The 26,564-nt window shown below is 36.9% G+C and overlaps 1 protein-coding gene across 7 annotated transcripts in view; it reads right to left on the reverse strand.

Annotated features, from left to right (window-relative positions):
- Positions 1 to 26,564, reverse strand: part of LOC105205834 (tensin-1) — a 122,160-nt gene that overhangs the window by 26,872 nt on the left and 68,724 nt on the right. For all 7 annotated transcript variants that reach the window (XR_005574931.1, XM_039449972.1, XM_039449974.1 and 4 more), the window contains one exon: positions 7,903 to 7,977. Coding sequence is in view for 5 of the 7 variants with exons in the window: in XM_039449972.1 (XP_039305906.1) it covers positions 7,903 to 7,977 (75 nt within the window). In the remaining 2 variants the exon portion in view is untranslated. The remainder of the gene's footprint in view (positions 1 to 7,902; positions 7,978 to 26,564) is intronic.

Here is a 26,564-nt window from a genome sequence, read left to right on the forward strand (position 1 = left end):
ATAAAGAAATCGTTTAAATCAAAAATGTAAAATTTAGAAAAAAATAAGTTTGAGATTATAAAAGTAAGTGCTCTAAAAGCTTTTTAAAAGCAAATGTGTCAAAAATTAGATTTCACAAATCCTAATAATTTGGACATATCGTTATAACGTACATATAAATGTTCTTCAATGATGGAATAAAGTTACAAGTCTATATAAAGTAGTGTGCACATTATTGTTACGACTCGCTGGATTTAAACACTGTTCTCATTCTGGAACGTAAATTTTTAATGTTGTCTATAAATTTGGAGCCAGTACAAATAAAACTTCGTCGAGTGAGCAAAATCTTCGTGTCTTCGTCTGGGAGAGAGCTTTCCACGAGATTTCGCCAATATCTCAGGCAAGAATTTTATATCCTCGCAACGGCACTTCGTGCACTCTTGATATTTTATTACCCGGTCCCGTAGAATTACATCGAGCATGTTTACAGTCTTCGCTTGCACGTTCTATTAATATTTATCTGTCCATTGTGTCGCGGCACCATGCTCTTGTGCATACTATAGACGCACTACTGATTGTGAAGTTGCTTGGGCGCGTATAAAAGCTTTTTCTCTGCAAAAGAGAGGCTGCGCATTTCTGTGCTGCAACGGCAATTTTCTCTACGATTGTGAAAATTAATTTTGCAATTTAAACGTAAAAAGTTCTTATATTTGTTCAATAAATGACAAAAAAAATATTTTCTTTCTTAATTCGCATCTTCGCTAAAACCACTGGCCTTTAAAATTAAAAATTCATATTCTTAAAGTAACATTTTTGGCTTGAGCTATTATTGCACTCCAATCTTCAGTCTTAAGGAGAAACACGGTTTCATCTTCAAACTTCCGAGATGAGATACTCGCACAAATTCGTTCTTTCGCAGGGGTAAGCATGCGGACGAGTAGAATGGTGATTGAAAAGATGATCGTACTGTAGGAACAAATTTTCCGGCGGGGATACTCTGCGATTCTATCAAGTTTCGTGCTGAATTTTTCATGGTGCCTGCATTTACTCCAAGTAGCAAAGTTCTACGTGAGAAAGATATAAATGACCCGCACGGTAAAAAGCTGCTCTTACTTATGCCTCCTGGATGGACGATACTTGAACTAGCTCTTCATACTGCTTTTGTTAAATTCTACTCAAAATGCAAGAATTCTTTCAATTATTCTATTCTAACGAGAAATATCGCGCTTATGACAAATAACAATGAAGATATTGATATTGGCGTTAACAATCGCTTTTTCTTTTATTAAAAAGAGAATAAAAAATAATAAAAAATAATAACTTTTTTTTTAATAACGATGGCAATCATTAACGTACAAAATTTGAAACATTGAAATAGTCGCGTATATCTCTGACCGATCGGCTGACCTAATCAGTTTATCTCAGCTTGCGCGGGTGTAATCTAATTTGTTAGCAGCCACACTGAAGCACACCGCGCAAAGTTACCCGCTCGATTTGGGTTTCTGTCTGAAAGTTAAAATTCAATTCGTTAAAAATTCGATTGAAGTACGTTACGCGCCAAGTTTCTGACTAAGCTGGTCAACTCGAAACATAGTTGTGAGCGCAAAGTTGTTACGGGCCGAGAATCGCCCTGGTAACACGGGTAGCGAACCAACTATCTCGAGGCAACTATGCGCGTTACCAATCGCTCTTGGTACAACAAACGACATCCTAGAGAGGATTTCGTCGAGTTTGTCATATTCCACGGGAGAACGCTGACGTCGTTATTCACCCGTTCCCGTCTTTACTCGCTTTTGCGCCTTTGCAATGGGATACGTCGCCGTAGCACTTGCGTCGGTTATTTGAACCCCTATCCATTGTCCCGCCCTGAGAATACCTGGAATCGGAGATTTCTAGCAAATCGCGAAATCCGATTGTGAACGTAAAAGTATTCTCTGCAACGAGGGAATCATCCGAGCCAAAGATTTATTTATGACAAACGAGTGCAGCTCAAAAGAATTTTTCGCCTTCTATTTTCAGTGAAATAACCGTAAAAAAAATCAGCTTTTTGTTACAGAAAGAAAACCCCCCTGATATCCATGATATAAGTAGCACTCCATTCTCAACGATGCTCAGTCCAATCAAAAATTTCCTCCCAATTGTAAAGCGAATGACTTCACAAGAAACAATAGAGACAAACGCACTTGTTATACATAACTGGCAGAAAAAATTGAGAAAAAATTGAAATAGATTCAATAGAAATATTTATTTAAAGGATGTGTCTATAAAAAATACTATTTATTGCAGTAAATATAAAAAAAGCGAACATATTAATACATAAATGTAATTATATATAATATTTACTTAATATAAGATATTCTTTGAAAAAAAAAGAACTGACGAGTGTTTCAATAAATTGATTCTAATCGTAACTAATGATATTTCATCAGTTAAATACATTATGTAAATATTTTTTATTGATACGCCTTTTAAATAAATATTTCTGTTACTATTTTCAACTATTTTCCCGGCAATGGTATATCTAATAAGCATAATATTCTTATATTATGCTGTTATCCTGCATCAAAAAATTGAGGCAGGATAACAGCATGATATAAGAATATTAGGTACACCATGCCACCGGATTTTGTTTTTTCTCGTAATTTTCTTTTTTGTAAAGCAGATAAGCAAGAACTGCTTTAAAAACTGCAGAAATTTTACCTATACATGAATATACACGTTCATACTAATAAATAGTAATAATACACGCCACAGACGGTACTAAATGTATCTTTCAGTCGTATCTGTAGCGCAGATGGGATACCTCTAAATGTTTAAGAGTTCGATTTTGCGTTCGGTACCAGTAAAAATTTTAAGGCAGGGTTGGGTTAAGCTCTTGGTTGCAGTAAAAAATTTTATGACCCTCAGTTTCCGGTGCTACTCCCGCTTTCTTTCCTTAAGGTTGCACGTGAACGCGTAATCGCTGCCCGAGGATAGATAAATTGATGACTTCTTTTTCACGTATTGCTCTCCCATCTTACTCGCGTATTAAACATTTTATTAAAATAGCATTTTTATCACCATTCTTCTCTCGCTGTATATCTTGCTCTGTCTCGTTTCTGCAGTTAATTACAAATAAAAGTTTTTTTTTGTCCGGATGGTGAGCGATGTGCTGTCCGTTTTATGACGAATATCGCGGAAAGATATTTCCTATACTATCGGTGGTGAGGGCGGAGGGAGAGGGAGAGGGAGAGAGGCAAATAGGGAAAAGAGATACGCGCTGCAGTGCCGTGAGTGCTGTTTCGTGTATGCACGAGTAAATCTGCAGGTAAAGGATAAACATATCCCGTGATCGCGGCAAATGTACGAACGAGTACAAAAATTACACGGGCTGCTCGTCGTTGATCTTCCATGGTGGTACGCGTGTTTCCGCAACCGACTCGTTTATTCCCCAGTTTACTTTACCGAACGCGACGCGATTTCATTCCGCGATAACAGAATTATCGGAAGAATGCGATCATTCGTATATAAACGAATTTTTATTTTCGAACGTCGTTGTTTTTCGGAGATTTCGCGCGCAAAAGTTGCCCGATAAACAACTGTTTACCGGGACGCCCAGGGTGTTTCTGAAATAACCGTCGCGTCGAGGGTGCCGTGTATGCTGAAAACTCCGCGTCGTGTGATCTAGGCAAAGCGACGCGCCGGGGTAACCGGTTCGCTTGATGTACAAAGCGCAAGTTTGGAGCGTTCAAAGCCGCTCGAATGTCGCAAAATCACGGAAGCGCACACATTCGGGGGCTACGTACGGGAGGGATCGTAGGAATTTTTTTAACGCTTGGCGAGGCAAAGGGTTTAATGGGGCTAAAGGAACGGAGGATTATTAGCGGCGGGGTTAACCGTACCTCCTTCGCGGCACCGGTGAAACATTGGAGTGGACACTGTTCGACGTGGGTGGTTGATACGCGCGGGAGAGACGCGTATCATCGCGAAGTGCTCTTCCATGTATGCACGAGTAAATCCACAGATGGAGGGTAAATACATCCCCCCCACCCCTCCCACCTTTTCGATCGCGACGGGTTATACGTTGCTCTTTCTCTCTCTCCTTTCTACCCTTGCGTTCGCAAAGATTGGCACCATTCGTCATCATACGTTTACCCAACAACCCCAACTCGACCGAATCTCTCGTGCGTGTGCATTTTATTGATATCTCACTCCCTCGTAATTCAATGATCACCAGGATGTCGCGTCTCTCATCATGGCGTCGAAAAAAGAACGTTCTTTTTTTTTTAATGTCGCAGACTGCAGATTTTTCTAGCGAATTATACACACGATCGCGCGTCCCTCGGGACCGTTCCGCGATGCATGAGCGATTTGGAACAATCGCGATTGCCGTGTAACAGAAATTCAAGCGTGAAGAGATACGTTTGACACGAATTACGTGGCATGATGAACAAATTTGGAATACAAGCATAGCATTCGAACGTTCGAAATATATTTTTCAATTAAATTTTTTAAACCGAGTCAATATCATTTTTATAGGTCAATCTTATGCAGTTTATCTAAATGTGCTGTGGTCGATTGTACGAGTTTAATTAGACTTTCTAAGTTTCTATTCGCGCCTTAATTATCTTGTGCAGTCACGTGCATTCGGCGTGATCGCGGAAAGTTTCCTCATATTTTAGTTCGCAACATGAAAATCGGCAATTACTCCTTTGCTGAATGTGGCAGTTCGAACGCGTACTACATTATCGTTTTATCATTATTAAACACGTGTTACACAAGAATTCATGATAAGTGTGCAAACGTTGTTACAAGCATAGGTTTGAGGTAATTGGAAAGTTTGACGGCGAAACGGGGATAAGATGACGGATGTATAGTGTATCGATTTTTCTTTTCGTGTTTCTTATGAACAAACACAAATAATTAAATATGGAAAAAACCAAAACATATTACTTATTATATTATTCATTCGTGAACAGATTGAAATCAGACTGTAAGAGATTATTTATTTAAAGTTTTTAATGAGTTGAGTGTTTAGTTGAGTTGAGAGATTATTTATTTAAAGTTTTTAATGAGTTGAGTGTGATTATGTGTTATTGGTACAGAAGAATTAGCATTTCTTTACTTCCCTTTTCCTTATTTTTTTCAATGATCTTGTAAATTATTTCCTTTTCTATAATTGTCTGATTTTATGTAACATTACTTCAATTTAATAAATTATGACTTAATAATTGTAAAAAAAATTTTCAATCTCTTGCAAGCTTCTCTTTCTTATTTTGCGTAGTCTTGTGTATTAGGTGAATGCAAAAATTTGAGCCTTGATGAGATAATGTTAGCGTGTCAACTGTCTGACGAATAGCAAATTATATTATTGAAAAGATGACGTCAAGAGAAATCTAAGAAAAGCTATCTAAAAAAAGCTATTTAAAATCTATAAAAAAAGTAGTGCTATTTAAGTGATTTACTTTGTGTCTGCAAAAATGAGTCTAAATACAGAGTGATCGTATGTGATTTAGAAGTGTGTGAATAATTCGAGTTTGAATCGATTACCTATTTTGATTGTTTCATTTATATTTCCCGTGTGACCAATCCTATCAGCGCGTTCCAATTCACGTGTCTGATTGTTTGTCGATTTCTAAAACGTATCACTTTTAAAATTTATAAACTAATATTCTAAAATTGGCGTGCACAATAAACAATTGTTTTCATAAATTTATTTCAATTTGTAAATTTGTATGATTATATAGAATTTATAACATAAAATTTAAAATTGCTCCATTATTTTCCTAATAAAGTATATTACACTGAAATATTGTCACATTTTAATAGAACATTGTAATTTCTATGATATGCTTGTTTATCAGTATAATACTCTCATACTTATTGTTTACAGTATTTGTTATAAATTTTTACTAAGCACATTATTTTTTTGTAATTATTTTCTAAAATTATTACAATTAATTTTTTCGTTTATTAAAAAAAAATCTGCAACGTCATCAAAGTCATTAAAAATATTTTACTATTTTTAAATAGTTTAAATTAACATGTAAATTCTGGAAAATTAAATTCGTATTTGAATCAAAGAGACTCGATTCGACTTCATAAATGCTTTATTCGCATACTTTTAGTGCAATTATAATGTACGAGTTTTGGAAAGGTATAAAAATGGTGTAAAAACATTGGGAATTCCCCAAATGGGAATTTCCCAAATGGGAATTTCCCAAATGCATTACTAATGTTTTTCACAGCATCTGTCATTTTTCTTTCCTTCTCAAACTCATCCATTATAATCGGACATCAATATTTTTTTTTAATTTTGGACAAATATTCTTTCTTATTTTTGCTAGATACAAGATTGTACTGTAAATAATTTAACTAGCATTAACTTTTTTCTACAGCTACCATAACGTTGTTTAATACATAATTCGCCGTGATAATCTGCCAGTATTGACACACACTGTAAGAAGAGCAAGACTTTTGATCCAATAAAATAATTACAAGTTTTAAACAATTTAAAGAAGCTTGACTACAAGGAATGATCGAAAATGCTGCGACGTGATCGACAGCGAATTGAGATTTCCTTGAAAAAGAGATGAACGTTTCGTTTCCTCATCCGCGACGATAAACGTTCCACGAGGGCTTTTTTTTTAAGAGGCGCTTACCGAAGATCGGAGCTAGAAAGTAAGGATTTTTTCAGGTAGAAAATTAAAGCGGGAGCTTAGGAGAAGCCCTCGAAATAAAACACTAATTCGAAGGATCGATATGTTCTGTGCAGGCTCGTGAACACGGCGGGCACGAATCGCGCGAGGGTGGTCGGTGCATGTGCGAGCCAACTTCGAAATATTACTGGCAGGGATGCGATAAGGATTACGGGCCCCCAATTAAAGTCCGGAAAATAATAAAAGACGAATAGCGGCGAGATTACTCTCGTTCCGCCCCTTCTCACGAGACGTGACGTTTTATATCTGGTTGGATTCAGAGAAGATAGATGTCTTTTCTTTTTTTATTTAATTCTTGCGAAATTTTGATTTGTAATAATCTCATTTCAGTTTCAATATTATTGTATTTCTGCTTTCTACTTTTATATTTGTTTTATGCGCCACTAGGATTGAAACTGATTAAAATAAATGATAGAGAGAGGTGTCTTTTTGAGCGATCGAAACGACTTTCTTGTATCTTAATCTCAATTTAATTGTTTTATTATCTTCTCATCATTTATTATTCTCGTCGTACGAATATTTCAGGAGAAGTGATTCAAGAGGGCACAGAGCTCGCCCGTCTTCAGCACTGAAAGATTGGCGTCCCAAGGTCTGAAAGGGAGATCTTACAAAGTATCACAAGGATTATCGAACTCGAGGCTCAAGAACGCGGAAAATTAGGCTTTTCGCATCGCGGTTCAACTTCCGTCCTGCCCGTCCGTGTGAAAGCTCAACCCTCTGTATTACCATTCAACCGTCTCGTCACTCACTCTCTTAACGAGGATCTTTAGGAGGATTCGTTTCTGAAACGTTAACGCGATGCAAACATGTACAGGCAATCCTCCTCTTTCTCCAGACAATCGTGACTTACAACGCGTCCCTCGTAACATAAATTATCCTTTTCTGTTTAAGAATCGCGACAAAGATTTAGTGCTTATAGAATTAAATGCAGTTTAAAAGCAACGGTTTAGGATTAACAACGACAATAAAGTGATTTTTCATAATATCTTCTCTCTCCAGATACCCGGTAGGTAACCCGCGACGCAGTCGTGCTTGCTGCAAGAAAAAAAGAGAGAGAGAGAGAGAAGCGAACTCTTTTCGCGCGAAGCTCCAGGGGATGAAGCTTCGTCTTGGAATATGCCGCGGGCGGCGGCAAGACGGTTTCTCCATAACAACGTCCGCGCACAAACGTGAGGTATCCTTTTTCGCGGGAACGAAAAGCTATGTGTGCATCTCTAGTACTCACTTTTCCATCTGGACTGCATACTTTAATCCCCGCGAGCGAGACTATCAGGAGAACGGGCGTGAATCGATCGCTGTACTGAAACAAACAGATCAGAAGTCGTGCATGTAGCAGCTGAATGAAATTTCTACAAACACAATAACGTATACATGTGTATATGCATTTGTCTAATTAAAATACAAGTTGGACGTTGATAAAGTTGCAATCCAGGATTCATACGTAGGATGTATTTAGCTCTTGAATCTAGAATTCATATACAGAATACATCCAGCGTATACACTCGTATACAAAATACGTCCAGCGTGTACATTAGAATCTTGTGTAATAAAGGTTCACAGAATAAACATTATCAAACATGCTGAATAGAATAAATAGATTGAGTGAGTCAGCGAAGCTACAGCTTGCTGCGCGAGTTTAACGTATGTAACAAAGGAAATTTGATAGCTCTCGAGAAAGAAGCTATGTCTGAGAGCGATAAATAAATTGTTGGAGCAATTAATTGTTTGCTACAAAGAAAATTGCTAATGTAACAAATGAAAAGTTTCTCATTTCTTAATTCATTACAGCAGCAAAAATATATGTCATCTCAGCTAAAAATCTCTTGTTAAAAATTTTAATCTACGTATTCGATAGATTTTCGCAGAAAGTTGTGTTGCTGTATTACAAAATTTACTGCTGTTAGAACAAATATGATTAATTATAGTCGCTAATTTTATTCAGCTGTGAAACTTTGCTACTTTAAGATGAAAAACTGGCTGTTCTATATCTCAATAATAAATAGTTTATATCTCATTATTTTATTTGTTTTATAACAAATCATGTAAAATTTTCGTCGTGTGCAATATCGTGATAGGCGATGAACGCATTTCTACTATCGGAAAGCAAATGGAGCAAAAGTACGATAATATGTTAACAATTTGATCTACGTATTTAGAAGGAAGCAACATCCACTTCATCCGAGTTCTCTCTATTGGAAAGATCGAGCCTCCTGCAACTTTGAAGCGGTCGTCCAATTTCGAAATTGAAAAGTTGGCAAGCTACGCGGTATAATTCAGAAAGAGAGAGAGAGAGAGTAAGAGAGAGAGAGAGAATAAACTCCACGCAAGAGTGTTCTCATCGGAGACGCGGTTCATTGTCTCGAAAAGCCAAGGTTGATATTGCTGGAGCCACAAAGGGGATCTCCGGTATAATTACGGTAACGCATAGAGCGTTCGATAAAGGACCTTGGTGTAATCTTTACCTCTTTCCTCTTACAGAGCACACAGTCCGTAGATATTCTGGTTTGCACGGTCTTTTTATTTTTATAATTGCACACGGTAAGTCATATTTAAAAAAATATCTCGATGTCAAACCAAACTCCCAAGTTACGATAATTATAAATTAACAATACGGAGAAGAGATGTATAATGTATTCGGCTTTGACGTTTCCAACGTCTGCGTCTCGTTTGTGAATGCTTGTTCGCAACAAGGCATTTCAATACGACAACTTTAAGGAAGCAAACGACGGCGAGGGCGTAATTTAATGTAATGTACTTCGTGTAGCTTCAAGCAGTCTAAGAGCCCTTACTTCTCAAGGGACGACAATAATTATGCCTCCTTATTATAAGGATGTCCTACAATAAGGAAAGCCTTCTCGTCAACTGGTTCTTTTTATGTCTTTTAGTTTATAACTGGAATTCCTTTATCTCGATAGCAATGTTCTGAATTTAATATGTTACTCTTTGCGCTATCTTTTCTCTTTTTAAACAACAAACTTTGTCTATAATATTTTTATTTTCTTTTATTATCTTAAATAATTATATATCTTAGATAATTATATAATTAAAGACTGACTGATGGTGTTTATAATTGATATATATTTTCTCAAAAAAATTTTTATATTAAGATTTAAAAAATTCTTGAGTCATAGCGTTCGATCCAAAAATCTTTCTTGTGGGTGAATAATAATTTCTGATAGAATCGCAGAATTTCAAAAACCAGAATTATTAATTTTATAATTTTTAGCTAAATTTTGTATAAACTTTACATATTAAAGAAAAAACCGGCTTTCCGAACGGGACAATTTATCAAAAACTGAATTTTGACAAGTAGAATATTCGCGTGTCAAACAGTAATAGCGTGACGTTCCGCGAGGCGCGTAAAAAGCGGTCGATTCGTTCGAAACAGCTGCTCGAACGACTTGCTTATACACGTTCGCCTTCCCATTCGATACCCATCAGGAGACTACAGATGTAGTCATGGTATGGAGGTTTTTCTCTTTATTACATTTTTTCCTCTTTTTTCGCGCCACCGCCGCTGCTGTCATCATCAAGGAATAACCGAAGCGACGTCACGACGAGACGAATACGAATACGAAACGTCATAGCTCCCCCCCCCCTCTCGTCGTCACAGAGGCATATCCTCTTATTTCTTTCGCACCACAAAATGCATTGTAATAAGATGTCGGGGAACGTGAAAAGTGCACGCCCAGATATATCACATAGATAGATGATACATCATAAAGCAAATTCACTAGAATGTTAGAGAGCGACTGATTTGTAAATTAAATGCAAAAGATTTCTGTGCTTTGACTCGGAAAATATTTTCATTTTAAAAAGAGAGAAACTTTCCGAACAAACTGCGAGCAGGACGCTCAACCGTAATATCTTCTTCCCGTTTCTCGTTCCCGATTTCCAGGAAACACCAATGACGAGAAATACCAATCTTTCAAACGGAAACCCACCCTTTTTCTTTTCTTTTCAGATTCGATTCAAAGCATCCTTTCAAGACAACCTAAGCAGCAAAGTCCCTTTAATATCCACGTAATTGCCATATCGCGACGTCTCCTTGCTGCGTGGTTGCGAACTCGTATACTCGTCGGAGTTGAAACGTCGCCCTGCTGAAACGGAAAGGATACCCGGTCGAAAGTTTGAGGAAGGTGCACCATGCGAAACTTACTACGGTTTGTTTAGGGAAACCGCCAGACGCGGTTACGAATACGCGGAAAAGGCGTGGTGGAGAGCTCGTCGACCAACCTCCGGTCCTCCAAGGTCCCGAATCCCAACCCTCCGTCGCCGTACATCCGCCGACACGGCGGTTGCACCGAACGGCTGCTTCGACCGACACGTCGCATGAGAAATTTATTCATCGGCCGAGAAACTGAGAATAAGTCTGCGCTCTGCTCTCGAAGCTTCCAGACGTCTTTTAAGACGTCGTCCTACTGTTTTTAAGCTGTTCTAAGTAATCGTCTTTCAGACAACGACCATCATGCAGCGACATCCGTTGATCTTTGGATTCGATCTCGACTTTTCATTCGTTAGCGGATAACGAAGTGGACAATGATGATCAGCGTGTGGAACAACAGTCGTTTCCTAATTGTAACGTCACTCAATAGTCTTTATTATCCGTTAGAATTGTTTTCATTCCCCGCTGTGTCGCTTCCCTTCCTCACTGATTCTCGTCCGTTGCGCGTTTATCCCCAAAGCAATCGAATTACGCCCGACGTAAGGATGTTATTTAATTATCAACGTCGCTCCCGGACGTGGAAAGCAATTTGCAGGCCGCTGCTCGATTATCTTTATCACGGCTTGCTATCGGCTTGCTAATTACGCTTTAGCGACGCAGACACATGGTGATGACGGCAAAAACGACGACGAGATATTACAGCGACACTCTGGTCCAACGATATTAACGCGAAAAAAAAAACTGCATCGCTCTTGACGAGGTGAAATCGAAAAAAAAGTGAGAAAAGGAAGAGGGGGGAAATTGAAATGAATAGTTATTACATTAAAGTTGCGGCAAGATAAGCGTGGACACGTGGCCGCAAGTGTTCGTAGAAATAATCGGGAAGTTTCGTAATCGTTATATGGAATGGTTTTTATAGCGATGCGGTAGAAACAAAATTTTCTCCTCGCGACGGGGAGATAGTGGCTAACAAGATTGCAAACAGAAAATTCACCTAAACAAAGTAGAAAGAGGCAAGGAATAACGAGAAAGACGTCAGGAGAGCCGCGCCGAGGCTCGGCACGTTTCCCGAGCGCATTATTAAGAGAATCGGTCTCCGTCTGAGTATTTCCGCGACAGAGAAGCTCCCCTCCTGCACCCGCCTCTCCCTACAGCCGTCGGGCGTTTATCTCTCCGTCTCGTCCCGCGCGTTCCTGATTGTCCAGAAAGGGTACGCTCTCCCATCCCATCCCATCCCGCTGACGCAATCTTCGATCTCTCTGTGACGTATCCCGAAGGCAATGCCAATGCGATACGTCTCGGGCGTAGCGACGTCCTACGGAAATGACAGCGCTCTTGCTGTCTTCATCCATTGCGTTCGTCGTTGCGATAAAAAAACGTGTAGGACGCGTAATTAGATTTTGCGATTTTACGGGTTGATCGCGCAATCGCGGATCTAATTATACATCTTCATCGAGATTCTCGTATTTTTTCCACAAAATTTATCCCGAAGATATTTAAATTAATTTGAGTGACGATAGAGAATTTTTTTGAATGCATGGCTATCGAAGGTAAATTAAAAAATAAATCTTGATTTACTGTTTAACGCTAATGTAACAAATGATCACTTTAAGAATCAAAGTGTCCTAATTGCCGAAATATGCGCGCGCGCAATTTTCTATTTTAAAACATTAATGGTTTCATCAATTAATAATTCATGAACTATTGTAACCGTTAATGAATTATTAATTTACTAAACCATTAATCCTTTAAAATAAGAAACCGAATTTTGACAGTTAGATCACTTTTGCGGTAAACCCATACACATACATAGAAAGAAATTTTGGCATTATTGATCGTGAAAAACCAATCGATTGGCGTCCATCGAAGCTAACCGAGTCGGGAGATTCCGACATGAGATTTCGACTTCAAAGTAATCGTAGCAGGCGCGGTAGGCGGTTCTTTACAAAAGGTACGTGAGGGCTTTTTTAGCGGATCATCCAGTTCCAATCAGTGATCAATGTAATCCGTTTGGGGGTGTGAATGAACGGCACTGTTCCACTATATATATACTTCGCGTTTCTGAGAAACAAAATGTGCGTCCACGGGGTAGACCTCGTGGTCGCAGCTTACGCAGATTCGCCCGTTCGAGCCGTCCACAAAGCCACTCTCCTCGGCTGCAAAACATCAATCATCCGCCCTGTCATTGAAAATTGAATTCCAGACTTTCGGTAATTCGCCAAATTGGTCTTGCCTTCGTAGATAAAATTTTACGCGCGTGGAGATATTACTCGGCGTCAATTCTCGTAAAGTTTCGATCGTAATGTTGATCGATAATGTATTACGGTGCGCCTACATATGTAGGTGTGCGTTTCGATGTACGTCGCGATATCTCCCGTACATGTGCATATAAGTGCTCTTATCGAGAAAAAGAGAGTTGCCAAATGCATACCACTTAAGGTTCCTTTTTTATCATGTCTTCCATTTAGTACTGATTTGCAAGTTGGAAAATGTAGCTTAATGTTTTTTACACACCTTACCACAATGTGAACCTTTTACCGATAATAAGTTAATTTAGTACGTTTTTTAGCAATATATACTGCAAAAGGTGCCTATTGTCTAAATCGTGTCTTTTAAATCGTATCAACTTTGAAAGTATTCGAACTTATGAATAAAAATATAAGATGTTATTAGTCGGCAAAACTTTTATTAATAATTTATTGAAAAAAGGACCAAATATTTAATAATCAATAAATAATAATAATAATAATGTAAATGTAAAAATGTCTCTCTCTCAAAATAAAACTGAATTTATTTTTGCAACTGAAATTTTTATTCATATGTATCAAGCATCAGTTTTACATTAACATTTGTAGTAAAATTATTTATAATCAAACTTGCGGTGGTATGATTTAAGAAACTCAATGGATATTTTATAAAAATATCGATTTAATTTGTATAACACCTATGTATATGCATGTAATCAATGTAAAATATTCTACAATAAATCTTGTTTATGAAAATATAAAAAATCAGTACAAAATTGCATGTTTACATTATTATCAGCTTCATAAATTTGTCAAAAATTAATATCAGTTGTACCACAATTTACGCATTAAACAAGACGTAATACTATATGTTAATCTTTGCCTATATTATTTACGTCTCACTTTTATATTATTGCCACTAAATATTGCTTATATTAAATAAAATATAAAATATTAATGAGATACAATTTAGATCATCAGTACGCATTCAGCATTATCTTCTCTGCTATATAATCGGGACTGATATAGAGTAAAAAGTGAAAAAAAAAACCGGTATACACGCCACGAATTTTTCCGTTCCGACGCGACGCAACGACTGTTCCGCGAGAAATCAAAAGGAAGAGTGGTCTCTCAGAGGGAACCTCGGAGGCTCTTCATCGAATGCACAGCAATTGACATAATGAATGCAATTTCATTCAAAGCAACACGAGGGATGAGGAGCGTTGTTGCCGATCGCGACGGACTAACAGCGAGCGGCGGTAAGGATGAGGGGGAATCGTCACAAGAGGAAGGAAAATGAAGGTGCGAAGCCGAGGAAAAGAAAAACATAAAAAAGGGGCAAAACGACCGGCGGCTGGTCGATTGCATTCGCATTATCGAGACGTCGCGTTGATGTTATTATTCACGACGTCGTTAACTCAGACGCGAAACTTCGCATCGCACGTGTGTGCAACGCGCGTATTAGTCCATCTCTTTCATTAATCTTTATCCCGCGCGCGATGGCGTCCTCCTCATAAATATGGATTACGGAAATGCGTATAGATCTCCCTATAGTCGCGATTCGTTGTCCTCCGAAAAGAAATAATCGGTCTCGTTTCCTCGGGAGTAATCCCGACGTTGACACGGCCGATTGTCGCGGCCGTTCGATTCGAGAGGCTCACAATAGCGACTCGACGAGCGCCGTCGTGTTTTCCCATAAGAGAACTCACCCGTTCGGTAGTTTGCTGCCACCGCCGCCGCCGCCGCGCCGAACGGGTAACCGTGATATTCGGAGAAAGCTTTGGGGTTCGAGGAGCTTTTGAAGGGCTGACCAGTACCCTCCGGTGCACGACGTATTCTCCCTCTCTCCCTCCTAGCCCTTCACATTTGCAATGGAGCCGAAGTCGAGAGCTAGTCTAATATGCTTTAAATCTCCGCCGACCTACGGAGCGAGCAGACAACCGGCGGCGAATGCGACGAATCAGGTGGGAATGGCTAACGAAGACTGCCTAGGGTAGAGAAGGATAGAAGTCACAAATATTCATAATAGAAAGCCGAAGAAATAAGCTGACCCTACAAACAGCCATTCATTGCCATCGCCGGGTATTCCATGCTCGTTAGAAAAGACAGAGGGACAGACGGCGGACGAGAGGAGAGGATGGACAAGGGCATTGAAAAGGATACGGTTTTTATCTCACCCCCTACACTTTCTCTTTCTTTCATTGAGTGGGTCCCGGATCGGTCCAAGGATACATTGAGTTTCTCTCCACGAACGAATTTCCGGGGAAACAATACTGAACCGTTTATAGTCAATTAACAGTAGACGGAGGAGGTTTGCTCATACGCCTTACCGAAGCTTCGGAAATTCCACAAGAGAGAGAGAATGAATAAAAAGGATAAACTGTCGTCTGGAGACGTCGCTGCGCTAACGACCGTTTGAAGATTTTCTTGAATATTTAATTCGATACGTATTCGCTCGCGAAAAATTGCTAGAAAAACAGTTATAATTACATTTAAATCCAGAAGATAAAACATTTTGCTCTTTTGTAAGAGAGAGTTGATTTTTCCTTTTGAAGGAGTATATAATATCATAATATTATAATAGAGTTAATACTGTATAATGGCGATTAAAATGTACTTGGCACCTGTAGCTTTATTATAATTTTTTAACTAAACAATTTGCTTAAAGATATATCACACCCATTTTTATAATGTATTGAACTTAAAAAAAAAACTGTATACATATGGAAGTCGTGTATAACATTCTATTTTTATTAAACAATATATTTTATAGTTTATTTACTTTATTTCTATTGTTATGATAACTTGTGATACTAAAATTGGAAAAATAATAAAAAAATTGTATTTTTTGTACAAATACTTTAAGTTCAAGATTTAAAGTTTTATTGTGATTTTGAGCTTAATTCAATTGTTTTTATAAATATTTAAAGCATTTATATATATTATATAAAAGTTCAGATTATTATCGTTATTTTGTTAATACATTTTCATTAGAGCCTACTTCCTTATTAAAGGAATAATTTCTTGTAGATTTTGGCCTTCTGAACACAATGAAGCTATTGAAAAGCTCGAGAACACCTTGCAAATTAAAAAAGAACATTATGTATTTATGGAAATTTCGAATAAAAGTTTTAGGCAAAAGTCGGTCCTGTTTTAACAATCCTCCGTCAGTTTTGATTCTTACTTTCATTAAAAAAGTTTTCAAAACTCATAAAAAATCAGCACGCAATTTATATACTATAGGAATCCATGCTTTATAAATAAAAAAAAGTACTTTATGAAATAAGACTAGTGCTCTCACTGAATGTTACTCTCACCTATACATCATCGTTTTAATTAAGTTTATATAACAGAATAATTCTTGTTCGAACGACAATATGTCACGTAACTTAACTGATATTTGCGCCTGAAGAAAACTACGTAAAAATGAAACATATTTCGCGATATTAATTCTTTTAACATCTAATCAACATTTCAAATTCAATTAATTGATCTTATTATATTGTCAGTGCATGAGACTTGTTATTTTCTGGTTTAATGTAATTGAACACATATTGTGTGGACTCACTGAGCAAAATTCTGTAGAGATTATAACAACATTAGAAAACAAGTTTAGACAATATATTTACTAATGCGACAAGTAGTACGTTACATTCCAACATCACGGTAAGAAGATTAGAGACGACCTGTACGGTGGAAAAGTTAGTTTAGTCGACCCTGCGCGAATTCTCAATGTTAATATGTCGCAAGTGATTAAAGCTGTAACGGAGTTATTTCTTAATACACTTCTATTAAAGCACATTGCTATTTCTTATTAAAATAATTTTTAATTCAACTAGAAAATTGTCGTCAAATTTGTATTACTTTCAAATGCAAGATAGAACAATCTGCAATTTTTTTTCGTAATTTTAAAAATAGATATAATATATTTTTTCATTTAAAGAACAATAGCATGGAAAGTACATATCTTTGCTATCCATTTGCTATATGTGTATGACTATTAGTATAGTCGCATGATAGATTTTTTAGCGTTATCTTATTTAATGTAATGAAGTGAGTAGCCATCAGTCCAGAAGAAATGAATTATTAGCCAGAAAATGTCCGTTAATTCCCGTAAAGCTGCATCTAATATTTATCCACGTATCCTTCGCGTATATGTATGGTAATGCGGCGGCTATTAAAACTTAGTAAAGACGAGTTACGCTGCATTACATACGTACCGGGGACAGGAAACACCGAAAGGAATTCCCTCGGAAACGGGTTGAACACGCTTCTTTGATTTATGATCCATTCGAGCCGAAGCGCAATGATGAAAGATATGCTCTTTGCGGCAATTTGTCAGTGAATACGAAATCCGGATAAACTACAACATATTCTTCTTTCATATGTGATCTGCTTTTGTACGCCTTAGCATGAAGCATGGGCATGCTTTCAGCTGTCCCATCCAGGCGTGATTCCTCCATTCGCTTGGCCGCGTCCGACTTGATTTTGACTAAACATTTCTCGACGTAGGTCACTAAATTCGCCGAGTAATAATCTTAACTGAATAAAGTTCGAGAGACACGCTGTAAAGGAGAAGGTTGCATCGCTTTTCATATAAAGGCTTATAACTCAGAAATTATGAAGAATATTTTTAAGTTCTTTACATCAAAATAAAGTGCAATATTTTCCCTTTCTTATATAATTGTTTCATAATTTCTTTGCATCATTATAATATTTAAAATGTGGATTTTTGATGGAGAGAGTCGATTTAAGAAACGGGCCTCCTAAGTATCGGACTATAGGTTTCCAAAATAGCAGTGGTTCTCTACCGTTCATGGAGTCTGTACTAGCTCGTAAAACTTCATTCCGATAATATCGTAAAAATGTTCTACAGAAATACCATATTTCCTATTTACTTCGTTCAATCTTACAGTCTCTTTGAAAGCACAATTTATAGATTCCGGGCACTTTCTGTATTCTCTTTTGGCTATATTCTCTTCAGTCTGCTGTAAAACACAACCATTTATATCACTGTAGTTAAAATTGCGTACACTGAGAGAGAAAAGCGTTTGGTATTTGTGATTATAATTGCATGATAAGATAATTATTAAGAAATTCATTTATAATTATTATTACTACAATGTTAGTAATAATAATCTTGTGTTTATAGTTCTGATGACTATAAAAAATTTATACACTATAGATTATGATAGTTTCAAATATTACGATAGTAAAATATCAAGATACGCATGTTAAAAATAAAATAAACATTTTCATGTGGTAAATTTCCAATCACAAATAAAGTAAATACATTTTCTTAACATTCGCTCGCTATTTACGCAGTAATGATAATTAACAGCTATAATTAGCATGATTAATAGAGCTGTAAAAATAGTTGTTACCAAAAGTGACTATGAATTAAAGTTAAATTATGGTAATTGTGCGACCATTTTTTTCTTCTCAGTGCAAGCAATGCGTGCGACTTTAGAAAACGAGGACATTTCGTAAAACTTTGATTATGTAATTTATAAACAAGAGTAAAAAGAAAACTTTAACTCTATTAATCTAATTCTAACAATATTATGATCATTACAAATGATCAAAACCTAAGTCATTTTATTATCTTTTTTTACAATTTATAACTAAAAAATGTGTCGGAAAATATTATAACTATAATCTCGCAAGTTTTCAAACGTAAATAACAAAATTGCTACTGTGCCTAACGTCTCGAGTGTAATAAAGCATAATGGCACACCATATAATTTTAGATGAGGTGGTGCGACTTCGGCAAACTTCGCCCACTAATTTCTAGTATTTCTCGTTAAAATGATATTTAATTTAGCTTATTCCAACAACGCTCGACCACTCGTGACATGAATATATATCGCAGACAAAATTGTCTTAGCATGTTTTATAGGCGCAATTAGTAACACCGCCATCAACATCTCTCAGCTTATTGGGGCTTGATTATCTTCACGGAAACTACGTCCCGCGAGTGACGGCCGCGCCCGTAGATTTATGATCCCTTTTATCGAAGTACAATGATGGAGCATTCGCTCTCAACGACGATTCGCCGCGCAATTCGAACTCCACGGAGGCCAGAAAATAACTCACCTCACTTATCCGCCTTTTTTTCCGCTCTTACGCTTGTTACAAGACACACCCTCGTATCTAGAATGGACGACAATCCGCCGGCGTGGCACGCGTTATTTGTCACCCGCAGACAATGTAAAAATCCTAGAAGCTCGCGCGTCTTTTTTCCAGATGGAATTTCGTCAAGCAAGCTTGATTTATGAACCCGCGCGAGCCCACCAAGTGACCATAAAGCACTCGATGTCCGGGTATACAGCAATGAAAGAGATTCAACGTGATAAACGACAATGATCGAACGCCATTAACGTTTTCGTCTCTTTCGATTTATACCGGAAGGAAATAGATGTCTTGTCGAGGAAACAAAGATACTTTAAAATAACTTTATTTAGCTTATAATTTACTCTTCATTTAAATTCGATTAATTTTGTACAATTAATTTATAAATAATATGCATTGTGCGAGACAAAGCCTTATTATACCCTTTAATTCGATATTATGTGTGCACCTTTTGGATATTTATATTCAATGGTTTGGAAAGACCAACGGTCAATTGGACAATCATAATTTATCAGTTTGCAATAAACGGTGGGTTTATTAATGCATCTATAAATCACGATTTGAATCAGAATTCTCGCTTGATTACTCCGTTGACTAAGTAGAGCATTATAGGATCCGTATATCTTCGATAATCTGCAGGATGTTCTCCATTTAGCCGACACGAGTGCTCCCCTGGGCCACTCTATTTCGCGATCTTGTCCCTTTGGAACTTCGTTTAATAACGTGAGACCATCTTGTGATTCATAGTTCATTGCTTCAGGAATCAAATATTTGAAGAAATCCGTCGTGGCATGTGATCGAGATAAACGCGTTTTTGATCGCGAGAAAATTTACTGTTCCGTAATATTTAATGCAAGATATTATAGCAAAATTCATTTTGCCTTATTTGTATTACATAAGTTCTCTTCATCCTATATTTCACAAAGAGCGACAGTGTCTTAAAAAAAAAAATTCAAGTGGCAATATCTCTTTAAAAAAATAAAATCAAAGTGATACATATTTTTGTAAATGCAAATTACAATTTAAAGAGACTCTCGAGATTTAAAACGAAAAATATTGTCAAGGCTAATGAGAGTCAGCGCTGTTATCAGTGCGCACAAGAAAAGTTTATTCTATATGTCAATTAAAAACAAAATGTACGTTTCGACTCTCTTTGGAGTCATTCTCAACATAATACAATCTGCGACTAACATAATACAATCGTAACAATTAATTAACGTATCAAAGGTCATGAAAATAAAGTTAAAAAAAGTTTGACGCATTTTGCAACCTGCGTGAATTACAAATGCAATTTACAATTTAAAGAGACTCTCGAAATTTAAAACGAAAAATATTGTCAAGGCTAATGAGAGTCAGCGCTGTTATCAATGCGCACAAGAAGTTTATTCTATATGTCCATTAAAAACAAAATGTACATTTCGATTCTCTTTGGAGTCATTCTCAACATAATACAAACTTCGACTAACATATTTTTGTATTCTCACTCAAAGTTCTTTCTATTTCAACCCAAGTCGTACTTAGGCGATTTTATTTTAACTTGAACAACAAAAATATTTAACTTAAAAAAACTTGGTACTGCAAACAAAATCTAAATCAGATAAAATTATAAATGACACATTTTCTTCGGCAACCAACTTTTACGTTAAATATTTTTGTTACTTAGATTAAAATAAAAAGATATTTGAGTAGGGTTAGATTTTATTTTAATTGTAAATGGAACTTCGTAATTTTCTTTAATTAAATTAATTTTTTAAATTTAATATATGATTGGAATTATAAACTTCTATTTTTTAAATATTATTATCTGCTTACTAACAAAAGTTATAATTCGATTGTAATTTTAATATATTTAATGCAGTCATTAAGTCCTCTCTTTACCTTGTTCTTTCTCTTTGATAAGATTAGAAGTAATGTTTATTCTGTATTGGTCAGAAAGAAACAAGATTAAGTTAATTGGTGAGAACAAGCATTTTCGCGTTTATGAGTTCCCTCGGCCACTTCCATCAACAAACCGACGATTGCGTGTCCAACGTTTTTCTCGAAACCCTCTTATATTAAATCGAGTCGTAGTGTTAATCAAGAACAGAAACTTTTTACGAGGGTTAGGTCGACGAACGGTGGTGAGGAACAAGGGGGATGAACGTCATCGGGACCCGACCTGACGGTCGATCTCCAATGCGTAGCAGGCAAAGTAACAGTGCCGGGCTATGGCGAATGATAAAATGGAGAGGGATGATCAAGTGAGTGATCGACTAGAATGGAGGACAGAGGGTGGCCGATATCGCCTTCCGTTGCCCACGGCCAGATTAGATTGGCCTACCCTCCGCCATCGTCGTTGTCGTAGTCGTCGTCGGAGATAGCTCCGTTCCCAGTATCCTCCACCGAGATGCGAAATGTTCTCTTTTTCTCGTCGCGCTCCAATGAAGCCTTTTCGAAGATTACACCTGTGGCTCGGACCATAGTGCAAGGGTATCAACCGATGCGGAAAGCGCGGGCCGAGCTTTCCAACGGGGTCCCGACTTTAATTTACCTTTATCTTCCTTGCACGCCGCGATCTTAATACAAATCCGAAGATCTCAAGAAAGAAAGCAGTAAGATGATTGCGAGGAACGGAGGCTATTCTTCCCGTGAGCCAATGACAAAATTGCAAGCTGCAGGCTCGATCGGACGTCGCTGCTGACGGTACGGTACAGTCTGTCACTCGTGAAATTTTTGCGCCAGCGTGATTCTGTATATTTAGCAATCCCGATGTGTCCGTCGGATTGTTATCGCAGTCCGTTAATTTGCATTAATGCGCTCTGTCAATCAATGCGCCGTTTTCATCAACTCGTCGTTCTCGGCGACTGGCAACCGTCCTTGTTCGATGGAAATGTCGATTGAAACGTTGGTAATTAGCACGCGTAAGTTTATACGCACTAGAACGCGTTCACATACTTTTTAAAGTAATAGGGTAACTATGCCAATTACCGGCACTTTTAACATGTAGTGGCAATTGATAATTATTTTTAAATATACAACATTTTTTTTATTATTATTTAAGTAAAATTTTTAATACACAAAACAAAAGCAATAAGATGAAAAACTAATTATTTAAATGATAAAAATATGAGGTATTGACCATATACTGTAAAGAAAATAATCAATCTTTGATGAAATAATTTCAATCAAACGTTTAGTTAATATAACCAAATATTTAATAATTATATTGAGAGAAACAAAATGATTACTAAATATTACTAAATATTTGATTATCAAACATTTAATTAAAATTATTTCACCAAATACCATTGAGGCTTATTACGCCAAACAAATGTTTTTATACATAATACTTTTTATTCTAATACTATTGAAAAAAAACGGCAGAAATTGAGACAGTTACCCTAATCAAATTTATTTACCTTTTCTCAAACTTCATGTAATGGATCTCGAGATTGGGCATAATCTAAAAAGCTGAATCAGTCGAAACTGTGTGCGCAAAACGTTCTGTATATGTTGCGTGTAGTCGATTGGCAAACGGGCGCATTGTTGAGTTAATGGAATGTTTTGTTCTAAATACGGTGCGTTGTATAATGAAATTGCGCTGTATAGTAAAGCGCGTCCAATTCATGACGTGCACCGACGGCTTTCGTTTCGTGATCCACGCGGGTGGAGGAACACGCGCGCATAGCGAACCTATATAAGCTGTGACTGTTTATCGAAACGTCACGTACAGACGACCTATCAAAACCAGAAGCGCGTTGCTTAAGCTCGCTCCCTCTTCTTCCCGTTTCGTAGCTCTTTTACGTTCGGCTTCGGAAACATATTAAACACATACAGTATTTACGCGAGATATTTTTGGCGGATGTACCAAAAATCGACAGGAGCAATCAACCATTTATGCAAACCAAATTTAAACCCGCACATCAAAGATGCAGCTGATACTGCACAATGCTAAAAATTTCATTGACCCTTAAAGTTATCGTGTAAGAAAAAGATATCTCTTTAGTTCGTAATCATAGGTATCTCCGATCACTTTTTTATTCATTTGTGAAGTGACTGAAAAAATGTTTGAAAATTCACAAACATATTTTCAAGTTTCTAAAATAAATGTCTGTACTTCATTTTTAAAAAATGTAGTAAATACATATAAATATCGAAGGTTAAGAATAAATTGGATAAAGAAATTATTTATTTAAAAAATTGTAATTTTTTTAAATAAATAAATGTAATAAATAAATGTAAAAAATAGCTCTGGGATTTTCTAATTTAGATATAAAGCTTTAAAAACAATAGAAACTCTAAATTTTTCGAAAAGTACAATTATTCGGGTAACGAGTGATTTTTATTTTTTAGCAAGGGACAAATGAGGAAACTCTGTATCGTAAAAAATAAGCATTCTTTTTAGATTTTACGGTGCAAAAATAATATTTTCCTCAAAAGGCTCAACATTGTCTCGTCTGCATATAAATGTTTTATAATATAAATAATACTTCGCTAGTTCTCGCGTTGCTTCATTGAATTCTTTGGAACCTTATTCCGCATAAGTTGACTTCACGAGCCGTGACAACTGACAAACCCGTGCCGCAGGCGCATTATGGTTGACCGTGATTGCAAAATTGAGCGTGATCACTGCCGAAGTTTTGAAGTGCGTCGTTTGTCGTTTTCGACAAAGCGGTCTTGTTGCTCGTGTTTTTTTAACTATGATGCGATATATTTGTTTCACAGGCGGATGGTTACGAAACCAATCAATGTGCAACCCGTCCGAATGGAAGGGCAAGTGCACAAAGGGTCCGAGTGTCCGGAAAAAAAATTTTGCAGTCCTCGAAAAAGACGATGTAAAATTGGCAGTCGCGCCTGCAATTTCTACCGAAGAGCATTTCACGCGATATAACATAATGCGTTTTTACGGTAACACCCATTTTAATGGACGAAATATTGACGTTCAGAAAACAATACACCTTTGTGAAAATATTATTGAATACATGAGATTTTTTTTTTTCATTAATTAAAACGCGCATAATTTTCATTAAATTTAGTTTCTAAATTGCTTTTTAGTAGCTCTCCTGCGTCGTTTAAGTTACGTACAAATTTCTCTTGACGATGCTGGTTTTACGGATTAATTGAACGAGCGCCACGTAGTTACTGTAAGAAGATTTACGGCCGCACAATATTCCTAGGCATGATAAGGAAGCAGTTTTAAAGGTGAAGTTTCCTTGCAAACCTCTCCTCCACGAAATTAACTCTTAGATGATGCTGCACATATATTTGCTAATTTAAGAGATGCACTCAATTATCATGCACTCAAATGATAAAGGGCAAAGAGATAACATGCACGGAGCATATACAACACGTACACAGCGTTAAGACTTTACGCGGTAAAACTTTGTGTACTCGCACCCAGATCTGTGTTTAATTACTTTAATAGGATGGAACAACTGTACTGTTTTCAATCTTGCGACAGAGGATAAAAGAAATTTATTTAAATATTAGCGCTTGTTTGCTAGTAAGATAATTCAATGTTAAACAGCTAATTTCGCTAATTGTTAAAAGCGTAATTAATTATACCAACTTCTCCGCACGAGAATCGTCGACTTTTACAATTAAAATTAAATTAATATAATCCTGCGCGTTATGAGTGTACTTCGCTGAAAACATTTTCAGCAAACAAAATATTTCACGACACATTGCCAATACTATGAAAATTTTATTAACTAACATTTATTATCCTGGTGCTCGAAAACAATTGTAAAAATAGGTAAAAATAGGTAAACAATTGCAAAAAATAATTGCAAATGAGAAAAATTGATCTTTATTATAATATAATAATAAACGCAAAACATTGCACAGATTCTATCGAAAATAAGTTACAGCATCAATGTTCAGAAACGCATTTAATTATACTATTGCAAATAAAACAGCGCGCAATATGGAATTCTGCAATTTCAAAAGGCGCCGATATCAATTTTCCGTAATTTATATATCAAATTTTAAATTTAATTTATTAAACAAAAGCCGTATCGAATTGGTTTTGTGGCAGTTTAATTCATTTCGGTATAATACCGTCTGTATGTTCTTGCGATATCGTATTTACTGAAAAATTGGTATGTAAACTCCGATTACAAACCGGTAACGAATCTCGATTTATTTTATTCCCGGCCGTTTTGACGTTTATCTGCGTTTAATGTATGTACAATCGAGTGCATTTAAATGGCGTCCGGAGCGCGTCTGCATTCACGGGGATATTTCGCGACATCGATTTTTCTTGGTCATTACGAGCGCGACATTAAACCATGCAAATAGCAGTAACAAAACAAACAGATCTACAGAGCGCACTTTTTATAGAGAATATTACGATGAAATTTGATAACATTGCAGAGAGAGAAATCTGATCGTTGAATGTAAGCGCGGTAGACGTTAATTCGGCTGTACGCATGCAAAGATCAAACACATACGAATCATCCGCGTCAAATGGGATATTTGCCGAAAGTAAATTAATTTTCTCCGGATACCACATTCCACGCTCGCTTTTACGCGAGAGTAGACAACTACTACAGCGAATATCGCGAAACGATCGCGCGCGGTTATGCGCTCGACATTGTTCCGCGCGAGTCTTTCATTTTTAATTGGGTTACTCAAACTAATTAATTCTGGAGTGGGAGCAAAAGAGCGGAATGGCACTCATTAACAGAGACGACGCGACACAGAGAAATTAACGGTGAAAAAAAGTTATTGACGAGCGGCAGCATGTCGGTAATTTATAATACGAGTAAACGGACGTCGCCAGCGAAATAATCTTTCCCCGTGTGCCCCTCTCCTCGTCTAACGTTTTTACCGCGATGCTTTTTTTTTCATTTCATTTTTTATAGTTCCACTCGTGGATGCCGATTGATTAGTTTCGTTCCGAGTTCTCACGCACGGCACATTCGTCCCTTTCGCATACCGTGGCATCTAATGATAGACACGTCGTCATTTGCTAACAGCTTCCATGGATTCTAGAGCCAAACGTTTTAATTATCGTTTGTGCAGTTTGCACCTACGGCGGTCGCGGTAGTAATCGCGTGTCATGTTATACGATCGTGATTTTTTTATCAGGATAAATATCAAAATTCTTCTCACGTTGCAAACCGTATATCGCTTTCCTTTAAAAAAAATTTTTTTTCAAGACTTTGTAACGCAAAATGGATAAAAGTCTTCGCTAAAAAAAGAGCTTTCATTAAACTGTTTCATTTCGCGACAATTTTGCGTTTCTTCCCTCATCTCGAGATATTGCATTACAGGCATTCTGTACACGAGATAATAACTACGTAAACGCGCAAGAGAAAAATTTCACTTTAATGTAAATTTATATAAAGGAAAACAAGGGAC

The sequence above is a fragment of the Solenopsis invicta genome, chromosome 5 (genome assembly GCF_016802725.1).
Source record: "Solenopsis invicta isolate M01_SB chromosome 5, UNIL_Sinv_3.0, whole genome shotgun sequence".
Lineage (NCBI taxonomy): Eukaryota > Metazoa > Arthropoda > Insecta > Hymenoptera > Formicidae > Solenopsis > Solenopsis invicta.